The sequence below is a fragment of the Zalophus californianus genome, chromosome 16 (genome assembly GCF_009762305.2).
Source record: "Zalophus californianus isolate mZalCal1 chromosome 16, mZalCal1.pri.v2, whole genome shotgun sequence".
Classification (NCBI taxonomy): Eukaryota; Metazoa; Chordata; class Mammalia; order Carnivora; family Otariidae; genus Zalophus; species Zalophus californianus.
Window position 1 is genome coordinate 29,823,285 of NC_045610.1, and position 21,370 is coordinate 29,844,654.

At 41.7% G+C, this 21,370-nt stretch overlaps 1 protein-coding gene across 7 annotated transcripts in view; it reads right to left on the minus strand.

Moving 5' to 3' along the window:
• The window catches only part of ANKFN1 (ankyrin repeat and fibronectin type III domain containing 1), a 345,217-nt gene that overhangs the window by 120,662 nt on the left and 203,185 nt on the right, over window positions 1-21,370 (minus strand). For all 7 annotated transcript variants that reach the window (XM_027624496.2, XM_027624493.1, XM_027624490.1 and 4 more), the window contains 2 exons: window positions 9,939-10,133; window positions 8,059-8,172 (listed from right to left, as the gene is read on the minus strand). In XM_027624496.2, coding sequence (XP_027480297.2) covers window positions 8,059-8,172; window positions 9,939-10,133 — 309 coding nt within the window. The remainder of the gene's footprint in view (window positions 1-8,058; window positions 8,173-9,938; window positions 10,134-21,370) is intronic.

Here is a 21,370-nt window from a genome sequence, read left to right on the forward strand (position 1 = left end):
ACTCAGGGTAGGCCACACATAGTGACTTCCTCCCAAAGAATACAGGATGGAAGGGGTTAAAGCATAAATTTACAGTGGAGAAGCCAGACAAACACACCTCAGCCAGGTGAACAAGGTCAGCATCAAGAGTGATTGAGTCATATTGGGAGCATGTACTCTTGATTTGATGGGATGAAAATGGCTAGAACTACCTCCGTGGTCTTCTGCCGCCAAACCTATATCCCCAGTCTAATCATGAAGAAGAATATCAGTCACATCCAAAAGAGGGACACTCTACAAAAGAGCTGCACAGTCTTCCTCAAAATTGTCAAGGTCATCAAAAAACAAGGAAAGTCTGACCAAACTGTCAGCCAGAAGAGCTCAAGTAGATATGATAACTAAATGTCATATGGGGTCTTGGATGGGGTCCTGGGACAAAAAAGAGACATCAGGGTCACTTGGGTGGCTCAGTCGGTTGAACAGCTAACTCTTGATTTGGGCTCAGGTCATGATCTCAGGGGCCCCATGAGATTGAGCCCTACGCTGGGCTCCGTGCTCAGTGCGTAGAGTCTGCAATGGATTCTCTCTCTTCCTCTCCCTCTGCCCCTCCTCCTGCTAACATGCTCTCTTTCTCGCTCTTTCTCTCAAATAAATAAATAAAATTGTAAAAAAGAGAGAGAGAGACATCAGGTGGAAACTAAGGTTATCTGAATAAAGTCAGAATTTTAGTTAACAACAACAACCAAAAACGTCCACACTCATAATAGTATAAACATTGTTGACTTAACTAAAAATGGAAATATAATTAAGTGGAGAGAATAAGGAACTACAGATGAGTGTGGTATTATGAGAGTTAAATTATTTTCTGTTATAGTTATAACTGCATACGTAAGACCTGCAATTGCTGTATCAAGAAAGAGCCACAGAAGCATATTAATGAAAGCAGACAGGGAATTATAAGAACTAGAGGAATTAGAACTGGCTGGCTCTGAAGAGAAGGGTGAGAAGAATTTTTTTTTTTATTATAAGCCTTTTAGTACAAATTTGTTTTTTAATCCCATTCTTAGATAACTTTGGACAAAAATAAAAAAATAAAAAGTGTATATAAAAAGAGACAAACTTGCAGTTTGAGTAAATCAGTTTAACTACTCTTTATAAGAGATAAATGTTTCTCAAACGTCATGGGAAGGATGAAAATAGGAAGACAGAAAGGCAGCAGGCAAATGAAAACCTAGAAAGCACTGTTAATTACAGACAAAATAGAAGCTGAAGCAAAGAGCATTAAGCAAGACAAATAAAGCAGCTTCTCAGAGATCAAAGATCAAAGGGACAAACACTTTAGAAAAAGACAGGGATTTAAACAACACACACATTCACACTTTATACCCAATGGAGTTTACACATTCTTTTCAAACACCAACGATGGTACATATACACTGATTTAGCTACAAATAAAATAACAGTGTACTGAACATATTAAAAAATTTTCTTATTATGATAAAATTAGAAATTAACCTTAAAAATATAGCAAAAAAATATGGCCACTTAGTTTAAAATGGCTTGCCAAAAAACCCTGCTTAAAGTGGAAATGATAAAGTATTTATAAATAAATGATGATTATAGCATCTCACTTTAAACTTTTTGGATGTGGACAAAGTAGTGGTCAGGGGAAAATTTATAGCCTTAAATATATGGACTAGAAAACAAGAAAAATAAATGAACAAGTAAGTTAAGTTTTCAAACTAAAAAAACAAAAAACAAAACAAAAAAAATGGGAAAGAAAGAATAAAGTAAACCAACAGAAAGTAGCAGGAATTGGCAAAGCTAAAGCCAGAAATTAATAAAATAGAAGATAAACAAGAAATAGGTTTCATGAATGAAAAAAGTTAATTCTTCAAACAAACCAATAAAATAGATAAATGATGTTCAACAATTCTGAAAGACTTTTGAAATACTAAAGGGACCATGATCACAGTGGAGATTTAAAAATTATGTTCAGTGCTATATCATTCATCATAATCCACATGGAACCTCCTTAATTTGGTAAAGGTTACCTACCAGAAGCCTATCCTAGATGTCACACTTAATGGTAAAATATTAGATGCACGTTGACAAAAGCAGGTAAGAGAGAAGGACATCTACTGTCTCACTATACACAATGTCCTGGGAACTAGAAACCACATTGACTCTAGTTAATGAAGTGAGATCTGAGAAAGAATAAGAAGTACTAGAGAGGAAGGACAAAATGATCCTTACTTAAAGATGGTGTGAAAAAAAAATCGTAAGATGCAAGACAATCTACTAAAGAAAAAAAAAAACCCCTCACCAGTACTGAGTTCAGCAAAGCAACCAACTAAAGATTTCTTTTGAACTAGCACTTGCTCTTCTATTGTCCCACAACTAGCCAATTAGAGAATATATCTTGAAAAGAGAGTCATTCATAATAGCCATAAAACCTGTTAAATAGACTCCTCCCACCCCGTGAAACTTAACAGTAAGCGTAGAAGGCCCATATAGGAAAATTATGAAACTTTCCTGAATACATAAAATTCAACTTGATTAGGAAGACCGGTCTTGGATGGAAAGATTCTCTCCAAATTAATTTAGGAATATGATGCTACCCCAGTACAATTTTGAAAATTAAACTTGACAAACCAATTCTAAAATTCATTTGGAGGAGAACATGTGTGCAAACAACTGTGACATTTTGAAAAAGATTACCATGGGGAGGGACTTGCCCTACCAGATGTTAAAATATACTATAAAGTTACTATATGGTGTGAAAATTAATAAAAGGAAACACCATTTAAAATGGATTGGGGAGGCCAGAAGGGGGAGCCCTTACACCCTACCACTCATTGTCAATGACCCAACAGGAAGAGATGTACCTTGAATGTCCATAGTACTTTACATACTACTTTATTCCCCAAGCAGGAAGAAAGGTTTTTCTCTTGCCCCAGCAACAGCACAGCCAATCAGAGACCTCACAACTCAACCAGTGGAAAGCCACTATACTTCAAACTCCTAGTTTACTCCAATAGACTTTGTTTTATAACAGCCCCACCCAACTGCCCCCTTTCCTCTTTGAAGGATGTTCTCCTTTGTTCCCTAGACTTGTTGTAGCTTGCTTATACCGACTTGCATGAGCTGCAACTCTGCCGTTGCTAAATAACCCCCCCCCCTTTTTTCCCCCTCTGGTGAAATGACTGAGGGTTTTTTGTTTGTTTGCTGTTTTTTTGATGGTTTTATTTTTAAGGTTAACAATGGCTATAGACAGGTGAGTGAGACAAAGAATGGGACTGCATAAACTTTTCCATTTCTAGTTAATAATCCCAGAAGAAAATATTGGCCCAAGTAAAACAGAGACACATACAAGGATTGCAGTATTATATAATAGGAAAAAAAAAAAGGAAACAACCTATGTCTATCAGTGGAAGAATGATTAGGATATATTGCTGAATTAAAAATAAATCTAGGGGCGCCTGGGTGGCTCAGTCGGTTAAGTGTCTGCCTTCGGCTTGGGTGGTGATCTCAGGGTTCTGGGATCGAGTTCTGCATGGGGCTCTCCACTCAGCGTGGAGTCTGCTTCTCCCTCTCACTCTCCTTCTGTGCTCTCGCTCTCTTTTTCAAATAAATAAAATCTTAAAATAAATCTAGTTGTAGGATTAGACAGTGTGATTATTTTTAGCACACAAACAAACCTATACATCTGTGTGCTTATACATGTGGGTACGTGCATCAGGAAAGGATTTGTAAGGACATACATGGAACTCCTAACAGATTAGTTTTGTGACAGGGATGGGACACTGGGGGAAGGGTAAATCTTTTACTTTGTCTTTTATATAACCTGTACTGTATTGTTTGAGGGTTAAAAACTTTCCTAAATGAAGTAAATGCAAAAAGGCTATTCTTTACAACATACTGTACTGGAGAAGGGTTTTACGGTGGTTCACAAGATGGTGGAAGAGTCAACTGGCTGGATCCTGACAGCTCAGCAACCAGGGGAGGAACCAAAAACTGGCCTATAAAGCCTGTGGCAGCTTAGAAGAAAGAACTTGAGTAGTGTTGCCATTCTCTTGCTCTCACTGGACCTGCTGCTTTTCCTCATCATACATTTAGTTGCTGAACTTATTTCCATATTTTTACTTGCATGCAAAAAGTGTTAACCCACTGAGTTTCCTGTCCCTTGGACATAACATCTTCTGCCTCTCCTCATTGCTTCTCATCTGTAAACTTTTGGCCTCAACGCCGCCCAAACAGGCTAACTAAAATGATAAATCCTTTTGTTTTGTGAAACTGAATCACTTCAATCTAGTGATGAGGGTAGCTACCTCATGCCTAGGATCAGACTAATTCTTCAATTAATTAAACATGGAAAAGAATTATAGTCTCTAATGCAACGTACTTTTCTCTTTCTAATTACAAGGTGTAGGAGGGAAAAATAATAGAAGGCATAAAAATAATATAAATACTAAGCAGTGTGCACCCAAGCCCCACGAAGTCAGGTTTTTCTTAAGTCTTGTGAAAAGATGGCCCAAATGATTAAGTCATAGTCAAGTTCACACTATTATTACAAATTGTCGACCCCGAGGATTTTCATGGACAAATGGTGGACTCTCCCTCCTAGAAGCTGCAGTGCCCCTGGACATCTCTCTGGAATTCTTCGGCCTCCTTTCTTTCTGGGAAAGAAGTTGGGGGTGGTGGTTGGCAGAAGTACCACCTGGTCTTTGCAGGAGCAGATCCACTACCAGCCCCTGGCAATCTCTGCAAGGAGAAATGCTTTTCAATTTTTTTTTTTTTCTTTTAGAGAATGCCATCAAATGAAGAACAGTTAAATATTTTGCTATTACAAGCCTTTGTAGGAAGGAATTAGGGTGGTGGCTTCTAATCTGTTAGAGAACAAGGTGAGAAGAGATGGGGAAGGGCGCCACCCAAACCAGCATACTGCCCACACCCACTGGGCAGCTACTGGAGCATCTCATCATTGGCAAACCCCGAGGGGTGACCATGTCAAGCCCTGCTTTTAAAATAAAGATAGAAAAGAATTCATCCTGTGGATGGAAAACAGATGCCGCACTTCATCCGTTAGAGGATACTTTGTCCTTTCAATTTCCAACCCGGCAAAGAGCAACAAAATCACTTTTATGAAAATGTTCTCTGCTCTGGGGCTGCAGAGAAATGACTTATCCTCTGCGGGAGCTGCAGACAGGTTACCCAAGGCGGGGCGGGGGGGTTGGGCGGGGGAGGATGCGGAATGAAGTTCTGGCAAGTGTCCAAAGCATTAAAGCATTTGAAATAACTCTAGTTTGGCTCTGTAAGCCATGGAAATTGGTGAGATGGGACCAAAAGATGCCAGCGCTCTTTGAATCCAAGGAAGAAACACCTAAAACAGTCACTCTCTTAGCCCCATTTTCCTGCATTTAGGGAAGATGCAGGCAGAAAACTCCAGTGGGTCTTACTCAAAACTGTTTCTGGGTTTTAAACTGAAACTGATGCCTTTAACGTCCAAGTTGTGGTGGCAACTGGCCTGGCGCGTGGCCTCTGGGCCTGAAGAGGGCTTATAAAGAGATGCTCTTAAAAAGATTTCTGGATATCAACAAACTCTTAAAAAAATCGGGACATGTTGATGAGTTGAGTGTACACATGTGAGGAACGGAAGGATTCAGATTTTCTTTGAAACACAGGCTTCGGTATGAAGGGGGAAGATCCAGTTGTCAAAACAGGCTTGAGGTTTTATGAACCCAGAAATTCTGGAGAGCAGTTTGAGATGTTTTCCCAATCCTAAATACTGTAGGGTTAAGCCTTCCCTCTAACCAATTAGATAACTGACATTTCATTCTGTGGATTTCTCGATTGTTTCTTCTTTTTTAAAGCAAACAAAATAATTAGCCTTGTTCCAGGGTAATTTTGCTAATATTTCCATGATTAAATAATTATTTCAACTCTGAATTAAAAACTGTCCTGCTGTCTCTGGGTACAGTAGGCAGTCAGCTGTTTTAATAACCCCTGAGGGTGGTCACGTTAAGGACTCAATTTATGACCTTATAGATTAACACAAGGAAACCTACTCCATAATGCAACAGACAATTCTATTTATAATGTTTAATTAATCCCCTCCAGTCACTAACAGAACCCACTTGTGGCTTTCGTTTCAACCCCACCCAAATGCAAGTCTCCTGAGATGAGACGTGTTAATATGTGAATGCTGATAGAATTTGCTGGCATGATAGTTGAGTATTAAATAGCTGACAGTCTGGATAAATTAGCTCCCGATAGCTCACTAATCAAATGTAAGAAGAAAATGTCGAGTTTGGCGGCACTGATGAAACCCTTCATCACAACCCTGAGCTGGAGAGAGGGAGAGAGAGAGGAAAATGTCCAAATCTGACACTGCCTGAAAACACTAGCTCTGAATTTCAGGACGTCTTGGCAGAGCAGACAACCAAGAAAAAGTATCAGAACTGTTTCGAAGGATGGCTGTGGGAGGCCACCCTGGTGGCTCCATTTATCTTTTGTCACTAGTACCCTTAGGCTGCCTTCTCTTTGATACAGAAAACCCAAAGTGGTAACCCACTCTAGGCTGCCTTACCTAAGGTAGCACAAACAGAGTGGAGTTACCTGGAAAACTCCAAGTACCTCAGAAAACTACAGGGTATGGGCAGAGTAATTTTTGCAGACCTAGAAGACTCTCCCGGGAAATAGGCCCTGGGAAGGAGGCAGGAGGCTCATACACTACATGGACATAGGACTTCTGCCTTGTGGGCTGGCATCTTGGAATATATGCATGGAAGACTTTACCAGGTTTTAGGACTGTTCTGGCTACTTCCATATGTCCTCCTGAGTCAGGAAAATCGATTTCGCTCTTTTTTGTCCACCACATTCGAGAATCCACATAATGTGATACTTCTGGCTCTGCTTTGTGTCTTTAGGCAAATTCCTTAACCTCAATGCCTTAGTCCTCTCGTCCACAAAGTGGAAATCCTAACTGCCCAATTCTAGGGTTGTTGGGAAGATGACACGGAGTTAGTACAGAGGATGGCTTGACACGGTGCCTGGTGTACAGTAGGCGCTCCGTAGCCTTGGCTGTTCTCATCACAGCGTCACTCTGCTGTCTGTCTCCTCTGCCACATCAGGCTGTCATGGTTTCTCCTGGCTAGCTGCCTGACTCACTTCCCTGTTCCTGGCCCATATCTCTGCCGGTACATCGTACACAGTCTTGTGACCCAAATCTTTCACCGTCTACCTCTGATCCTGTCCTGCCTTATTCAGTGTTCTGCACAGCTCATCAAACAATGTCGAAACTCCTTAATTTTGAATTTAAGGCTTGGTGGGCCCCTGCCTCCTGCCCTCATTTCTCTCTCTGCTCTTATATTTCACTGTGCCTTCTCATGACCCCTCACCTCCGCTGGAGCCACGGTTCCCTTGCTGTCTTCTGCCCGTCCGAGTGTGTTCTTGCTTCATAGGTATCAACCGTGCCCACCGTTCTCTCCACTTGGACGTTACTTCTCCTCAGCATCTTCTGGTCCAAATCCTAGCCATCCTTGAAAGCCAAGTGCCACCTGCACCTTGGGGCTTTTCTGATCCTATCATGTTACCTCCCTCTTTCTTTTCTGACCCCCGATGTCCCTTATCTGTTTTTTTTTTTTAATCCTTAACCCCAGTTACCTGCTATTACAGGTATCAATTCATATGCCCCGCTACTTAGTATGTGTGATATCCCACTCTCCGAGCTCCTTGGATCGAGGCTGATTCTTCCATGTGCCCTACTTAGTGCTGTCCTCAACCCTATACTATGCACAAAACAGGCCCTTTCCAACAAGAAGTTGGGAGTTAATAATATTTTGGAGGGGCTTGGAATAATGACAGCCTGGTCCTGTGGTCCATCCTTTCTATGACTTATTCTCATGAACTTTTGCTCTGTACATGAGGGCCTATGGAAATATTTCAACTCAAAAAGTACATGGGATAGAAAAAATCCTATCAGCAGGAAAAACAAACATACAAAACGCACAGCTGATCCCCAAGCAATGGATTGTTTTTTGAGAAAAAGCAGTGAAACAAAAACCTGGAGTCCGGTACCTTTGTATCTGGTTACTGCTGCGGCATTGACACTAAGAGGCTCCTGAAAGCTGACGGTGAGCGTGGTGCTGCCGGTCACCACGAGACAGGCGCCGGCTGGCACCTCGGGGGCTCCTGGGACGGAAGGAAAAACGTAAGGATCTTAACATCGCAAATCCTTTTTAGACAATGTTCCTGCCTCTTCAAAGGATACCCTGAAACACACACTATGGAAACATTTGTTTGTAGAGCCTAATAGCTTTTGCTTTTGAACATTTTCATCAGAAGTCTCAATGGTCTTTATTTGTTGCCATCGTGGTCTTATTTGAGCATCAGAACATCTTCTGAAGGGGTAAATAATACCAGTTAAGCCTTCCCAAAGTATCCTGGAAACACAACAGGAGATTGGCCTGGACCAGCGGAGAGCAGGCCAGAAAGTGCCATAGCAGGAAACGGCTGTTGACAGAGGCTGTTACGTTTCATAAAGTACTTCCATGGAAATCATTTCACTGGAGCCTTTTTGCAACCCTGTGGGGTAGAAAAGGCAAGTAGGGCATGTGCCCATTTAGGATGAGGAACCTGCCGTCCAAAGAGGCCACACTACTTGTTCAAGGACACAGCAAAGACACAACTAGGACAAAGGCCCGTGGCTTCGGATGCTGACCCCCGGGGCTCTTCCCGGGGTAGGATGCCGACCTGCCTTCTCTCGCACGGCCTCCTATTAGATCAAGGAACGTTTTCTGAGAAAGAATTCACGGACCAATGCCATGCCCATTAACCTCGGGTTTTAAAGGACTCCTGATAGTTCTAGGTGTTCCTTAACACCCAGAAGGTGTTTTGTGATTTAGAAAATTACCCCCCAAATGGCAGTAAGTCTAAAACTATGACTGCTTCTAGTAGTAATCTGTCCTAAATGAGGCACAATTGCAAATGCATTTATTAAAACAATTGCTGAATGTCTCTCTTTTTTTAAATAAAAAAACCCCATGTATCAGCATTGCTGAAGAGACTGTTAATTTTGAAAGCAAACTTTCATTAATGTTGCTTAAGCTGTTTGCTTTAAGAGAAAGGATTAGGCTTAGATTAAATCCTTAGTATACAGAACTGCTTCAGAGAACAAGATTTTCACTGCCTTCGGTCTTTATCTATAGCACGAAGCAGAGGCAGATATTTCCAAACGAATGAACTGATCTTTCCCTTATATTTAAATTCTCAAGTCCAGTTTTTTAAATTGTTGTTTAAATAAGATCTGCTTTTGGAACAAGATTTTAATATTTCCCAAGTTTGAAATTGATACTTTTTTATATTAGGGACCTTCCAGTGCTAATGAGCATTATCCAGAAGCAAGGCTTTTCTTAAAACTAACAAAAAGAATCGACGAAGAGAATGGAAGAGCAGACAAAGCATAATTCAGGGGCTGACTGACTATCCTCTGTGGCCTGTATTAACCAAAGGTCGCTTTATATAAGCTCTCTATAAAAAAATGCAGTAGAGTTGAAAACAACTTAAACTTGTGTTGGAGGCAGAAACTGGACAAATAGGCAAACAAATATTTTCCACCTCCCCATCCCAAAATATAGCCACTTAGGGTATCAGACCATCCAGGTTATTAGGCATTAGGGCGTATCGGGTGGAAAGTGCTAGATGAGTGTGACACTGTGGAGAGAGGCCAGCAGCACTGAAGTCTCATGGCTGTGGTCAGAGAACCTATCGGGAGCCAGAAAATCAAGCAAGACAAAAGATCCTTTTACAGCTGCCCAGAGCCCTCACTCCAAATAGGCTGACAACGGCCATCCATGACCCAGGAGCAGAGTTGAAAAAAAAATCAGTAAAAGAAGGCCTGGCTGTCTCCAACCAACCTGGCTTCTAGTTAAATGCAGAAGCCCTCTGCTTATACTCACTGGCGTGCTCGAAGCCCGTCCTCATGCGTCTGTAGAGCTGACACCTCCACTCCCAAGCTTTCAGCTGTTTCTCTTTCTCTGTGTTGTCCAGACTGGGTCCTTCGTTCTCCACCTGGGCGGACAGTTCACTCACCCTCTGCTGGGCTTCCTGCACCAGTGTGGCGAGGTGCATTGCTCGGCTTTCCAGGCTGACAACTGCAGGGAAAGACATGGGTGACTCCTTTCTCTTTCTGGGGAAACGCTGCTTCGTGGGCATGGGAGTTAAGAGTTGACTCTGGGGTTTAAAAAATGCTCCGGGGTAAGTGGGATCTATGTTCCTTATTAACTGACTTATCCTGACAGGGTCTAAGTGGTGACACTGACAACTAGCTTAAATGGTAAGTCCATCAATTTAAGATACTTTCATTGCTCTGGGGCTCTCGTCATATGCACCCCAAATAGCTGCCTAGCACAGTTCATTAGAATTCCACCATCAAGTACCCATGAGGACCACTCCTCACCCAGATTGCACACAGTTGTTTCCATGATCTTTACAAAGACAAACACTTAGGGCCAAAAGCTCTGTAGGGCTAGGAAGGTCGTAGGAAAAGGCATCCACGAGGCAAGCTGCATTCCGTTGAAGTTGTTTGGGCTTTTTTTTGGTAGCATCTGATTTGAACGTTCTGCTCTTATCATGTCTGCCCAGCTCACAGACATTTCTGTACAAACGTCTTAGTGGCGTAATTCTGTTGTAATTAACCAATTTATTTATTGCTGACGAAGTGTCCCACTCCCACTGCCATAGTTACGCTAGTGAGTTCTGATGACTGGGTGTGATCAGACTATGATCTATCAATTCCATCTCTGATCGTGATCTCAAGGAAGGAATGAATGGTCTCTGGAGATGCCCATTCTCAACAACAGCAAGTTCAACTACTCCTCTTGCTGACAGATTAGATAGTTTGATATTTCTGTTTTACTCCATACTTGGCATCTCCACGAAATTCACATCGTGCTGGTTCACCTGACCACACCCTTGTGCGAGTGAACGTTTGTGACAGTGACAGAATGCTTCACAGTCGTGTGTCAGGTTGGGAAGCTGCTTCTTGGGGTTTCCTCATGGCTCCTATATATTGGAGGGCTGCCTCGGCGGTCCCTCAGTCACTTGGGAGGAGCCCTCCCTGGTTAGTGGTAAGGGGGCAACAGCCTCAGCACGGGCGTGTGGAAGGGAACCATGCAAAGAACAGCACAGACCAGAATCAAGCTCTGCTGCTCTGTCACCAACGTGTGGTTGACACTCTGTGTGACCAAACCAGTATTCCCCCTGGGGGGGTGGGAAAGAAATCCAAACATTTCATTCTTCTAATTAAGGGGGGAAAATATTACGAAGATAAGTGAAAATTTGTTAGGTGCATTCTGAAATGGAAATTAGGTGGTTATATATTCATATTCTCTGTGTTCATAGGCATGTTTGCATTAATTACAGGAAATGAATACTAATTTATTATTGCCCCTGCTCACCATCAGTCTCAATTTATTTACAGATGAGGTCAATGAAAAATTAGTCGAGTCTTTTTTCTTTCTTTTTCTTTCTTTTTTTCTTTCTTTTTCAAGTTGCTGTTTAGAACACTCAGGACTGTGTTTTGCTACAGATTTCTCATGGTTAATGAATGTTGCTGTAGCAGTCAATCATGTACTCTGAATACCGTCACACTTTTTTTAAAGCCTCAGTCATGAGCCATGACAGAAAAATAAACAAATAAATATAAAGCTAAAAAACTCTTTCACTGAGCAGCTACACTATGCAGAATCCCCCGGGAAGGCTAAAGGAGGCCAGAATAAATGATAATATAAGTGCTGTGGACGTAGGGAAGCAATGATGGCGTATGAACACGGAGGCTCTGGAGAAAAAAAATACACATACACACACGCGGGCGCATACTCCAGTGGAAAAATTGGCAATATTAGTAGCCTCAAGGTGCAATTTCCTGGAGCAGTGAGATTGACAAGTCAGTACTAAATGCTGTTAATTTAACTAACTTCAGATTAATGGTAGAGTCTGCTATGACTGAAGGCCTCAAACACAGTCTCATTATAGCCTTGCTGGGAAGGTCCTAAATATAGGCATTGACAGTTGAAAACAAATTCGTATACATTTGTGTATTTTTAGACATAGGTTAGGCGTCAGGGTTTGTGTCACAGTTCTCAGGTTGATTAATTGACCCAGTAACTGCACCCTCTACCCACGGCCCCCCTCCTTCTCCCACTCCAAATTATAGAGAAAATGGGGGAATTGTCCTTGCTAAGTCATTCAGTGAGCTTTTTATTGTAAGCCTGATGTTTGAATTGCATGCATGCGTCAACACTTGGGTGATAGACACATGATTTATAAAAATAAATTTTTCTAATACTATGAAATCCCCCCTATTAATTTTTATATCCACAACAGTTATTACTGGTGTGAATTCCAGGTGGCATTTCAGATGGACAGCTTCTCCTGAGCTATGCTTGGCTCCCCCTGAAATTTTTCCTGCTTTCCTTAGCACAACGTGCTTTGTTTCTACCCTTTCCCTTTCCTCCGAGGCTGTGGCCTTGACGCTGTTTGCGTTGTAGTGGTGAAGGGATTCTACATCTTTAAGGTAAAGCATGTTGCCTCTTCAGAGGCTAAGGGGAAACCTATTCAATTTTATAGCCAGGTGAATCTTCCAAGATCATCTTGATCCCTGTGCTTCTCAAACTGGGATGCCTAAACACCAACATAATATGCTGGTGGTGGTTGGGGGGAGGTGCAGTGGGCATCTCTGGAGCCACAGAATGAATATGGGCGTCTTCCTGGGGCATCAGTTTCTCCATACAGATTTTGGTGAAAGCATATTATTTAGAAATCAAAACAAACACTTTTGGTGGAGAATGGAAAATTTTCCCCAGAATTGAAAGCTTAAAAAAAAAAAAAAGAGGAACTTTATAGAAATCTGCCCCCCCCTCCTTTTTTTTTCCAGGCTAAGTCCCCAGGTACCCCTGAGAACACACTCACTTGCCTCTGTTGCTAGAGGTAATTCCATGGACAAGTAGAAGAAACACTAACTGAGCCATTGGTTTCCAACCATTTCACCCAGCAAAATGTTTATTATTTTTTTTCCTATGGATTTTTTAATAGCTTAATAAAACACTCTCTTTTGAAAGATTTTCTTTATCGACTACCAAATCAGCTGACTTATAAAGTAATCATTTTTCTCCCTATTATTAATGACCTATATAACTGCCAAGAGTCACATCTGTTCAGTATGAGATAAGCAACCTAGCAAAGTGGGTTAATATATTTTAAGCAGAAGCAATATGATGATTATATTAGACTGTTTCATTTTATCTTGAGTGATGGTGGGAAGTTTAGGCTTTTTGACACCTTGCACACTATTCTGAGAGGCCCCTTCCTATTTTTGCCACCCTAGAATGAGAACATTTTAACCCCCTTATTTTATTATTATTTTTTTTAACTCACCTGTTATAAAGATGAAGAAACTGAGACCCAAGTAGGGGAGATTATTTTCCAAGATTTTCTTAAAAACCTTAAAGAACCCGGGGAACTTCCTCTAAACCAAATGGAATGCAAATTAACCCCGTATTTATGAATTGCAATTTTCTAATTGCTATCGATTTGGCCCGAGGCTGGTGAGCTCATTTTGGGTGGCTGGTTGGACAGAGAAACTAGAAAGGCTATGTCTATCATGTGACTGGTTCTCCTGCCCAGCCACTTCTCTTTCTCTTGGTTCCCTTCCCCTTTTACTTCCATACTCGGGATATTTTCCTCTTGAGTGCAGAATTTCCAATCTGTTTGCAAGGTCTGGTCTTTTCTCTCTTACTGCAGTTGGCTCCTTCTCCAGACAAGCAACTACCCCTCTGAGCAGCCATGGCCAGCACAATAGAGGGTCTGTGAGCGTGTGGTGAGCCGGCCGGCTGGGGCAAGACCACTCGGCTGCTCCTGAAATAGGCCCCATGCTATTGTGGTGTTTAATTATCAACAGCATTTCTACCACCCAGTGTCTGAGTGGGTATTTGTTCTAAGACCTGCCCAGCTAATTAACTACGAGGTGGGGGTGGGGGTGGAGCGGGAACTTGGTGTTCAAAGAATACAATTACGGTTACTGTTTAAATCCTGAGATAAATAATGATCGGACTGAATGCTTTTTCCTCACCATCAGACTCTAACCTACGGAGCGCCTACTACGTACTATTTCTTAATTTCGCCTTGCCCTGCAATTGGTGAGTTTGGGCCTGGTTGATAATTGCTTAGAGATTGAAAATGTAACGAGGGTAAAATGTAAACTAATTTTAATTCTTAACTGAAAGTTTTAGGGAATAATTCATTTGATTTGCTTGGAAAAAACGAATACATTTGCCTATTACTAATGATACGGCATTTTGCAACTCAGCAACAACTTTTTATTGTTACTAGCATTTTTCTTTTCTATTTTTTTTTAATTTATTGATGAGAAAAGAAGGTAGAAGACAATCCTTTTAGTCTCAATGTCTGAAGGAGCCTTAGAAGCAGTCTTAGGTGATTCTTCTTATAACACCCTTGGCCCTATACGATTTCCTCCAGGAGGGGAACTTGCTGCTCACCAAGGCGGCCCTATCCATTCTCACTTTCAGTTTTAATTTAAAAGAGTGTAATTTAATTTTAAAAAGTTTCCTGATGCTGAGCTGAAATCTGCTCTCCTCTTATTTCCAAACTGGAGGTACAGTGGTAAAAGGGCTTTAGGTTATCGATCTAGATCAAGCACTGCCCGTTATGAATGTGTGATTCTCACCAGTTATGCTGCCATCTTGAACCCAACTGTCTCATCTGAAAAGTAGCACAGTAAAGCTGTCTCACAGCTGCGGTAGGTTTGTGATAATCTTTACACAAATGGCTCTCAGCAGTGGGGTTTTGTATTATTGTTACACTCATTGGTCTGTGTTACAGTTTTTAGAGGCACACAAAAATAAATCAAATACTTGTTTTATAAAATAGCTCTATGTCCTTCCATTAAAACAAAAACAAAAACAAAAAAAGCCCTCTTGCCCCCAGGTAAAAATCTTCTGTCCCAACTACCAGTCAGAAATATATTATATACTAAGTGGTGTCAGTTTCAACCCTATCTGTTATTTCAGAGAAGAAAAAAAGGTCACTTAGGTATAAACCTTGAATTGTAAGCCAGTGTCCTCTGGGCAACCAAGAAGAGCAGGTAATAAAATTCATCTTTGCTGATCATAAGGGACAACCTTCTAACAACCTCACAACTGCCTTATTTTCAGGTAGGAACATCAAAAGAAATACTATAGAGGAGTCCAAAAATTAAGTGTTTTTTAATTCAAAAACTCTCATACCAGAAAAGCTCAAAACCTCCGTTTCAATTTACCTGTTCTGCTGAGGTTCCAGAGTCAGAATTCACTCTGGCTCCCTCAGGTCTCAACCTGTTGTCTTAATTTCAGGTTTTCCCAGGGACTTTGAGAATGTAGCTCCAAAAAGTTCTAGAGATTTAGAGATGAAATGTTTCATTTTAATTACTATGGTGTTTTCTCCTCCTAGAGCTCATTATGCCCTGGACATGGGGCTCTGGAATGTTCTTCCCTGCTACTGTCCAACAGAATGTGGATTCACAAAGTCCATATTATATAGTTCAAATTGTAATTGTGGTTCTTTAAGAAGCCAGAGCCAATGACACAGAGAGAGACTTCCATCCTAAGTTTCCCAAAGTCCAAAGGGCCAATGGACATTTCTAAAACAAGCTTGTATGAAAACCCTTGAGGGAATTATTTAGAAAATCCAAAGCAGATCACCAAATGATGTCATGGCTTAAGTATGAAAGAAGATAATCCTATCTTCTGCCAATACCTTTGCTGCTGTCTAATAGAAATACAGTGTAAGCCACATTGTTTAAAATTTTCTAGCAGTGACATTAAAAAAGAAAAAAAAGAAAAAAGTACTGAGGGTTGCTGGAGGGAGGTGGGCGGGGGATGGGCTAAATGGGTGATGGGTATTAAGGAAGGCGCTTGTTGTGTTGAACACTGGTTGTTATTTGCAAGTGATGAATTGCTATATTCTACTCCTGAAACCAACATTACACTATATGTTAACTAACTAGAATTTAAATAAAAATTTGAAAAAAAAAATAAAATGAAAAAGTGAAAAGAAAAAAGTGGTATTAACTTTAATCATCTATCTTAGTTAACTCTGCAGATCCAAAATATTATCATCTCAACATGTAATCAATGTAAAATTATTGAGATAGTATATATATTATATATAAAATAAACATATAAAAAGAAATATATATATATATAATATATATAATACACTAAAATATATTTTATTGTACTTAAGCCTTGAAAATTCAGGGTCGTTTTACATTAAGAACACATTTTAATTTGGACTGGACGCCTTTCAGATACTCAATTGTCACATGTGGCTGGTGGCTCCTGTGTTGGACAGTGCAGTTTTAGAACATAAAATTCCACAAATGTTAAAAAGTGCTTTAGTTTTTTTAGTGCAGTGTTTTAAAAATGCAAACAGATGGGTAAAATATTTAAATTCTTTACCAGAAACTCTTGGATTGTTTTACATTGTTTTTGATATTTATATTGACTAACAATTTTCTGACCATTTACAATGTGCCAGGAAAATAGTTTAAAGCTGTTATTATTACATTTAATCCTCAACTCCAGGCGAGCCCCCGATGATCTCTGTCTCATAGTAGTCACACCCGACCACACTGTGCCAGAGTTGGCCTGTGTGATCAACAACATTCGGCAGGAAATGAGAATATATCCTTCCTGAGATTAGGTCATAAAAGACACTGTTGCTTCTACCTTGGTCTCTCTCTCAGATCATTTGCATTGGCGGGAGCTAACGGTCACGTCAGGGAGCGGCCCTCTGGAGAGGCCCACGCAGGAAGGAACGGAAGTCTCTTGCCAACAGTCACTCTGAGTAAGGTTGAAGTGGATCCCCTAGCTCAGTCAAGCCTGGAGGTGATAGCAACCGTTATGCTGGGGGAACTTAGGGATGGGGGCCTGGATTGTGAGCGTGGGCATGGCACAAGGACGGTTTGGGTGGGTTGTCAAAGGTATCTTCTAACTTTATCTATGATGTTTTCATTTTTTACAAGGAGAATATAGTCTGTGTTGCATGAATATTTAAAAATTAAAAAAAGAAAATGAAAGGACAATTAACTCCTGAGGAGCAGGTGAGTAGACCTTAGGCTGTAGCCACCTGATGTCTAAATAATTGTTTGGAAATATAAAAAAAGATCAATTCACTCAGTATTTAGTAAAATTACTCCCTTCAAAAGAAATAATATAGTCATATCCTTCAAAAGAAGTAGCCTTGGGATTCATTCAATTCAACAAATATTTACTGAGTGCCTACTGTTTGCGGGGGATACCAAAATGAATGAGACAGACAGGTTCTGCTCTGTGGAGCTTACATTCTAATGCAGGAGAGATGGAAAATAAACAAATAAAATGAAAAATATATAGTGATAACTACTATATAGAACATTAAAATAGAGTGATTGATTAGAAAGTGACTTTGGACCTGATGGCCAGAGAAAGCCTCACCTGAAGATGTGACATTTACGTGGAAACGTTAGGAAGGAGCTGGCCAGGGAATGATCATGACCGAAAGCCTCCGAGCACTCCCTGCACAAAGAACAGCTAGGACAGAGGCCCTCTGAGAAGAGAGTGAGTGCGGCGTGTTCATGGGATGGGAGGGAAGCTGGTCGGGCTGGTGTACCATGCGTGAGGGGGGAGCAGTGGGGGATGAGGCTCCAGGAGCCCGTCTGTAAGTCAGGGCGAGTGAGGATCTGTACACCTATTTTAATGAAGCAAACAAAAATACCTGGGGACTCATTCTGGAGACCTGCCCAAAGCTTGTTCTTTACATATTCTTAATGGTTGCAAATCTTTGTCCTTTGAGGCTGGATTTGATTTCAGGAAACCTCTCTAAATCACTTGAAGCCAAGTCTGGTGAACACGGAGGGTGATGACGCTGGGCAATGCTGTTTTGGAACAAAAATCAGGTGTGACTCTAAGCAACGAGTCAGATTTTCTCATAAACTGGCTCTGAGGACAAATCCAAAAGTGTTTAGAGCAATGGCAGCTCTGTCGGAGCAAGTGTGGGGTCTCCCATGAGGACCGTGTTAAAGGATAACATTTGTTTGGATTGTAGACTTTCTGGGGTGTTTGTTTATATAAAGCCAGGCTCATTAGTTTATAGTCACACCTCTTAGACGTGCCCTGAACTGGTCCCAGCACCAACATGATCCCTCGACTACTGCAGAAACTAGCGGTGCATCCTGACAAGTCGGCCAGAATTCTAACACTGGCGTCTGCACCACACTTGCACGGCAGCTGCTCGGCAATTGCGCTTCATGAAGTAACCGCACACAACTAAGGCTGGCGACATCTCCTAGTTCCAGAGGCAATACCCGAGAGAAAGTGAGTGAGTTCACAGAGAAACACAGGGAGGGTCTGCAGAGAAGGGAGACCAAGGCTCTAGAAAGGGCTGAGAGACTAAAGATGAAGAGCATTCCATCATTCTTACTGGTCCACATTATTCAACAGTGTAAAACTGAACAGTCAGGCTCCATTTACAACCAAATTCTACAACAGTACCTGGAAAATAACAACATGACAATGGCCAGAGGTACTCCCAGGTATAAATTACTGAAAGACTTACAGGTATTTCCCACACATTGTGTATACACTATGCATGTAACTAATATGTGTGTCTATGTGCCTGAATTCAATACCTGTAATTCCCAGCAGCCTAACACAGGGGCATTCAAAATTTCACCTGAAAATTTCTGAGCACCTACTATGTGTCAGGTACTGGGCTTGAAAGACAGACAAAATCCACGAGTGACCAGATTTGCACATGGTAGGTATCCAAAAAGAACTCATTTCTTTATGATTACTATTTATAGACCCTAGATGATCCCAAATAAATAGCAGCCACAGAGAGGCAAGGGGCTCGTTGATGACTCAGCACATTCCTCCTGGAGACCACTGAACTGGGATTGGAGAGTGGCGGCAGGACAGGAGTTAGTCAGAATAAGGGAAGGGCCTATGACTGGGGACTTTCACTAAGGGAGGTAAGTCTTTCTCAGATAGCATTTGTCCCATTGAGCAGGAGTCACGGCACCTGGGATACTGACTGGCTGGAACCATGAAATGCAGAGCCCCTGGGTGTCCCTACATTAGCTGTCCCAGCTCCAGTCCTTTCAGAGTCTCTGCCAGTTTCCTGAGCTCAACACACCAGTCCGAGTGGAAGTACTTGGGATTCTACTTTCATAATGGCTGATACTGTCTTTTAGAAGGAATGAGTATTATTTTGCTGCTTGCCTAAAGGTGGGAAGAACAGAAAAAAGTTGCCGAATAAACACAAGTAGATGGATCTAATGAGCAGGCGGGGTTCTGCATACGTTTAACCTTGGGGCAGTATGCAAGTTCTGGTGGCCACTTCTGGAACTTTCCCTAGGAGTAAGGAAAGAGTACCTGGTTGAGTTTCAAGCCCTGTTTGTAAGGAACACCTCGAGATAGCATTGTGATTCAGGGACTAAAGACTGGAAGACACGCCTGACCAATGGTTTAGAGTTAAGTCCCTAAACTCATCTGTGTCTTTGCGATTCCTGCAATGAACCATGGTGGATCACAGAGGACTTGCTTCTGAGTTGTGCTGGGATTCTTGGTCGGCAGCGTGAAAAGAGTATCGAGCTGGTTTTCAGAAGGGAACACCCAGGGGAAAGGAAGACAGAAAATTCACCCTATTAGAAACTCCGCTCGTTGCTTTGAAAAACTTGTATGAGAAGAGGAAGCAACGGAGAGTCAGGGAAGGGAAGAATGAGGTGTGACCGGGAGCGTGCTAACGCTTTTACACAAATACCAAAGCATTATAGAGGATCTGGGTTCAAGTCGTAGTTCTACCACTTCCTGGCTTTGTAGCATTGGGTGAAATATCTGACTTTCCTCATTCCGGTTTCTTCATTGAGCAGAATGAGGAAAGGGACTCCCATTTTACAGGCCAGTTGTGAGGACCAAAGGAGGTGATGCAAGCAAAAGGATTCTCACAACGTGTCAAACGCTCTGTGGACTTAAGGCCTCACAGTTAGTCTTCTTCTCTTATATCCTGCCTCTGCAACTTCTGGGGAGCAATTTGCAGCAGGTGTTTGCTTATCTGGTTCTGGCTGGCGGACCACGGTTTTTTTCCTGGGCTTGCTCACACTCATGCACAGAAGCGATTCTCTTCCTTTTGTACTTGGTATATAAAAGTGAATTAAAAATCCCCGAAAACAGATTGTGCTTTTCTATTGTGCCTCTCTCCAACAGGCATGGCACCTTAGTGTATAGAAGAGAACAAAGACACACACCAGAGGATTTTAGCAAATGGCACAAAGGGAAAGATGCAAGGGCCCAGCAGCCACAGTCCTCCGTACTGATTATTTGGAAAGACAGTAAGTTTGCATAGAAGGGTCCCAGGCATGGGTGTCCCACAGACCTGGGTTTGAGTACTTGACATCCCTATTCACTTGCCAGATGTGTGACCTTTAGTTACTTAACCTCTCAGAACCTGTGCTACTGTAAAAATCAGAGATAATGCTTCACAGCTCCTCAAACACTATTCCTTTGCCACCTTTACACATGTGGGGGTCTATACGGGGTACAACCTCCTTGACTTCTTGGGTGGCCAAGGTGACTTAGGTGTCAGATTTCCCGGAGGCTAAAACCTGGGTTTAGCTCTCATCTTCCTTTACAACTTTGTCATGATGATTGTGGTTATCATGCCAGAGGGAATGAGACAAACCAGGGACCTTTTGAATGAATTTGCTTTTGGTTTAACTAGATTATTTAGGACGCAGGTTCTTTTATGGCGATTTAATTATGCACAAGGGGACTTGGGGAGATTGGGAGTCTCACTGGTTTCACGGAAAATGCAGAATTCTTTGTAGCGTCTCAGGTAAGTGGGACTAATGTTTCATCCAGCCCAGTGCAGGCAACATCTGGATGAATGGTTTCCTTGTTCCTATAGAATGGGGCTCAGTCTGCATTCTCTGTGTTCAGACCCTCTGATTCTCTCCCCACCACTCTCTCACTGGATCTTTGGGGCAGACATTATTGCAACGTAAGTTGGAAGGTAGCAAAGACTTTTCGGTTTCTTCCATCTCTATTTGCCCACCCCTCCGAGCCTCCCGTTCCATTAGAAAGAAGCGGCACTTTGACGATGGAGCTCTTACTGCAAAGCCCCAACCCTACTGAACCCAAATCCTCACTCTGTTTGACATGAATGTGGTGAGCTCAGCATTTTTAAAATAAAGAGTTTTCTGATACAAGGATCTGCCTCTGTACCTAGTCTTTGGGTGGTGGGGGTTTATGAAATTTAGGAGCAGAGATGTGGCCTCTAATTATATATTTGCTTG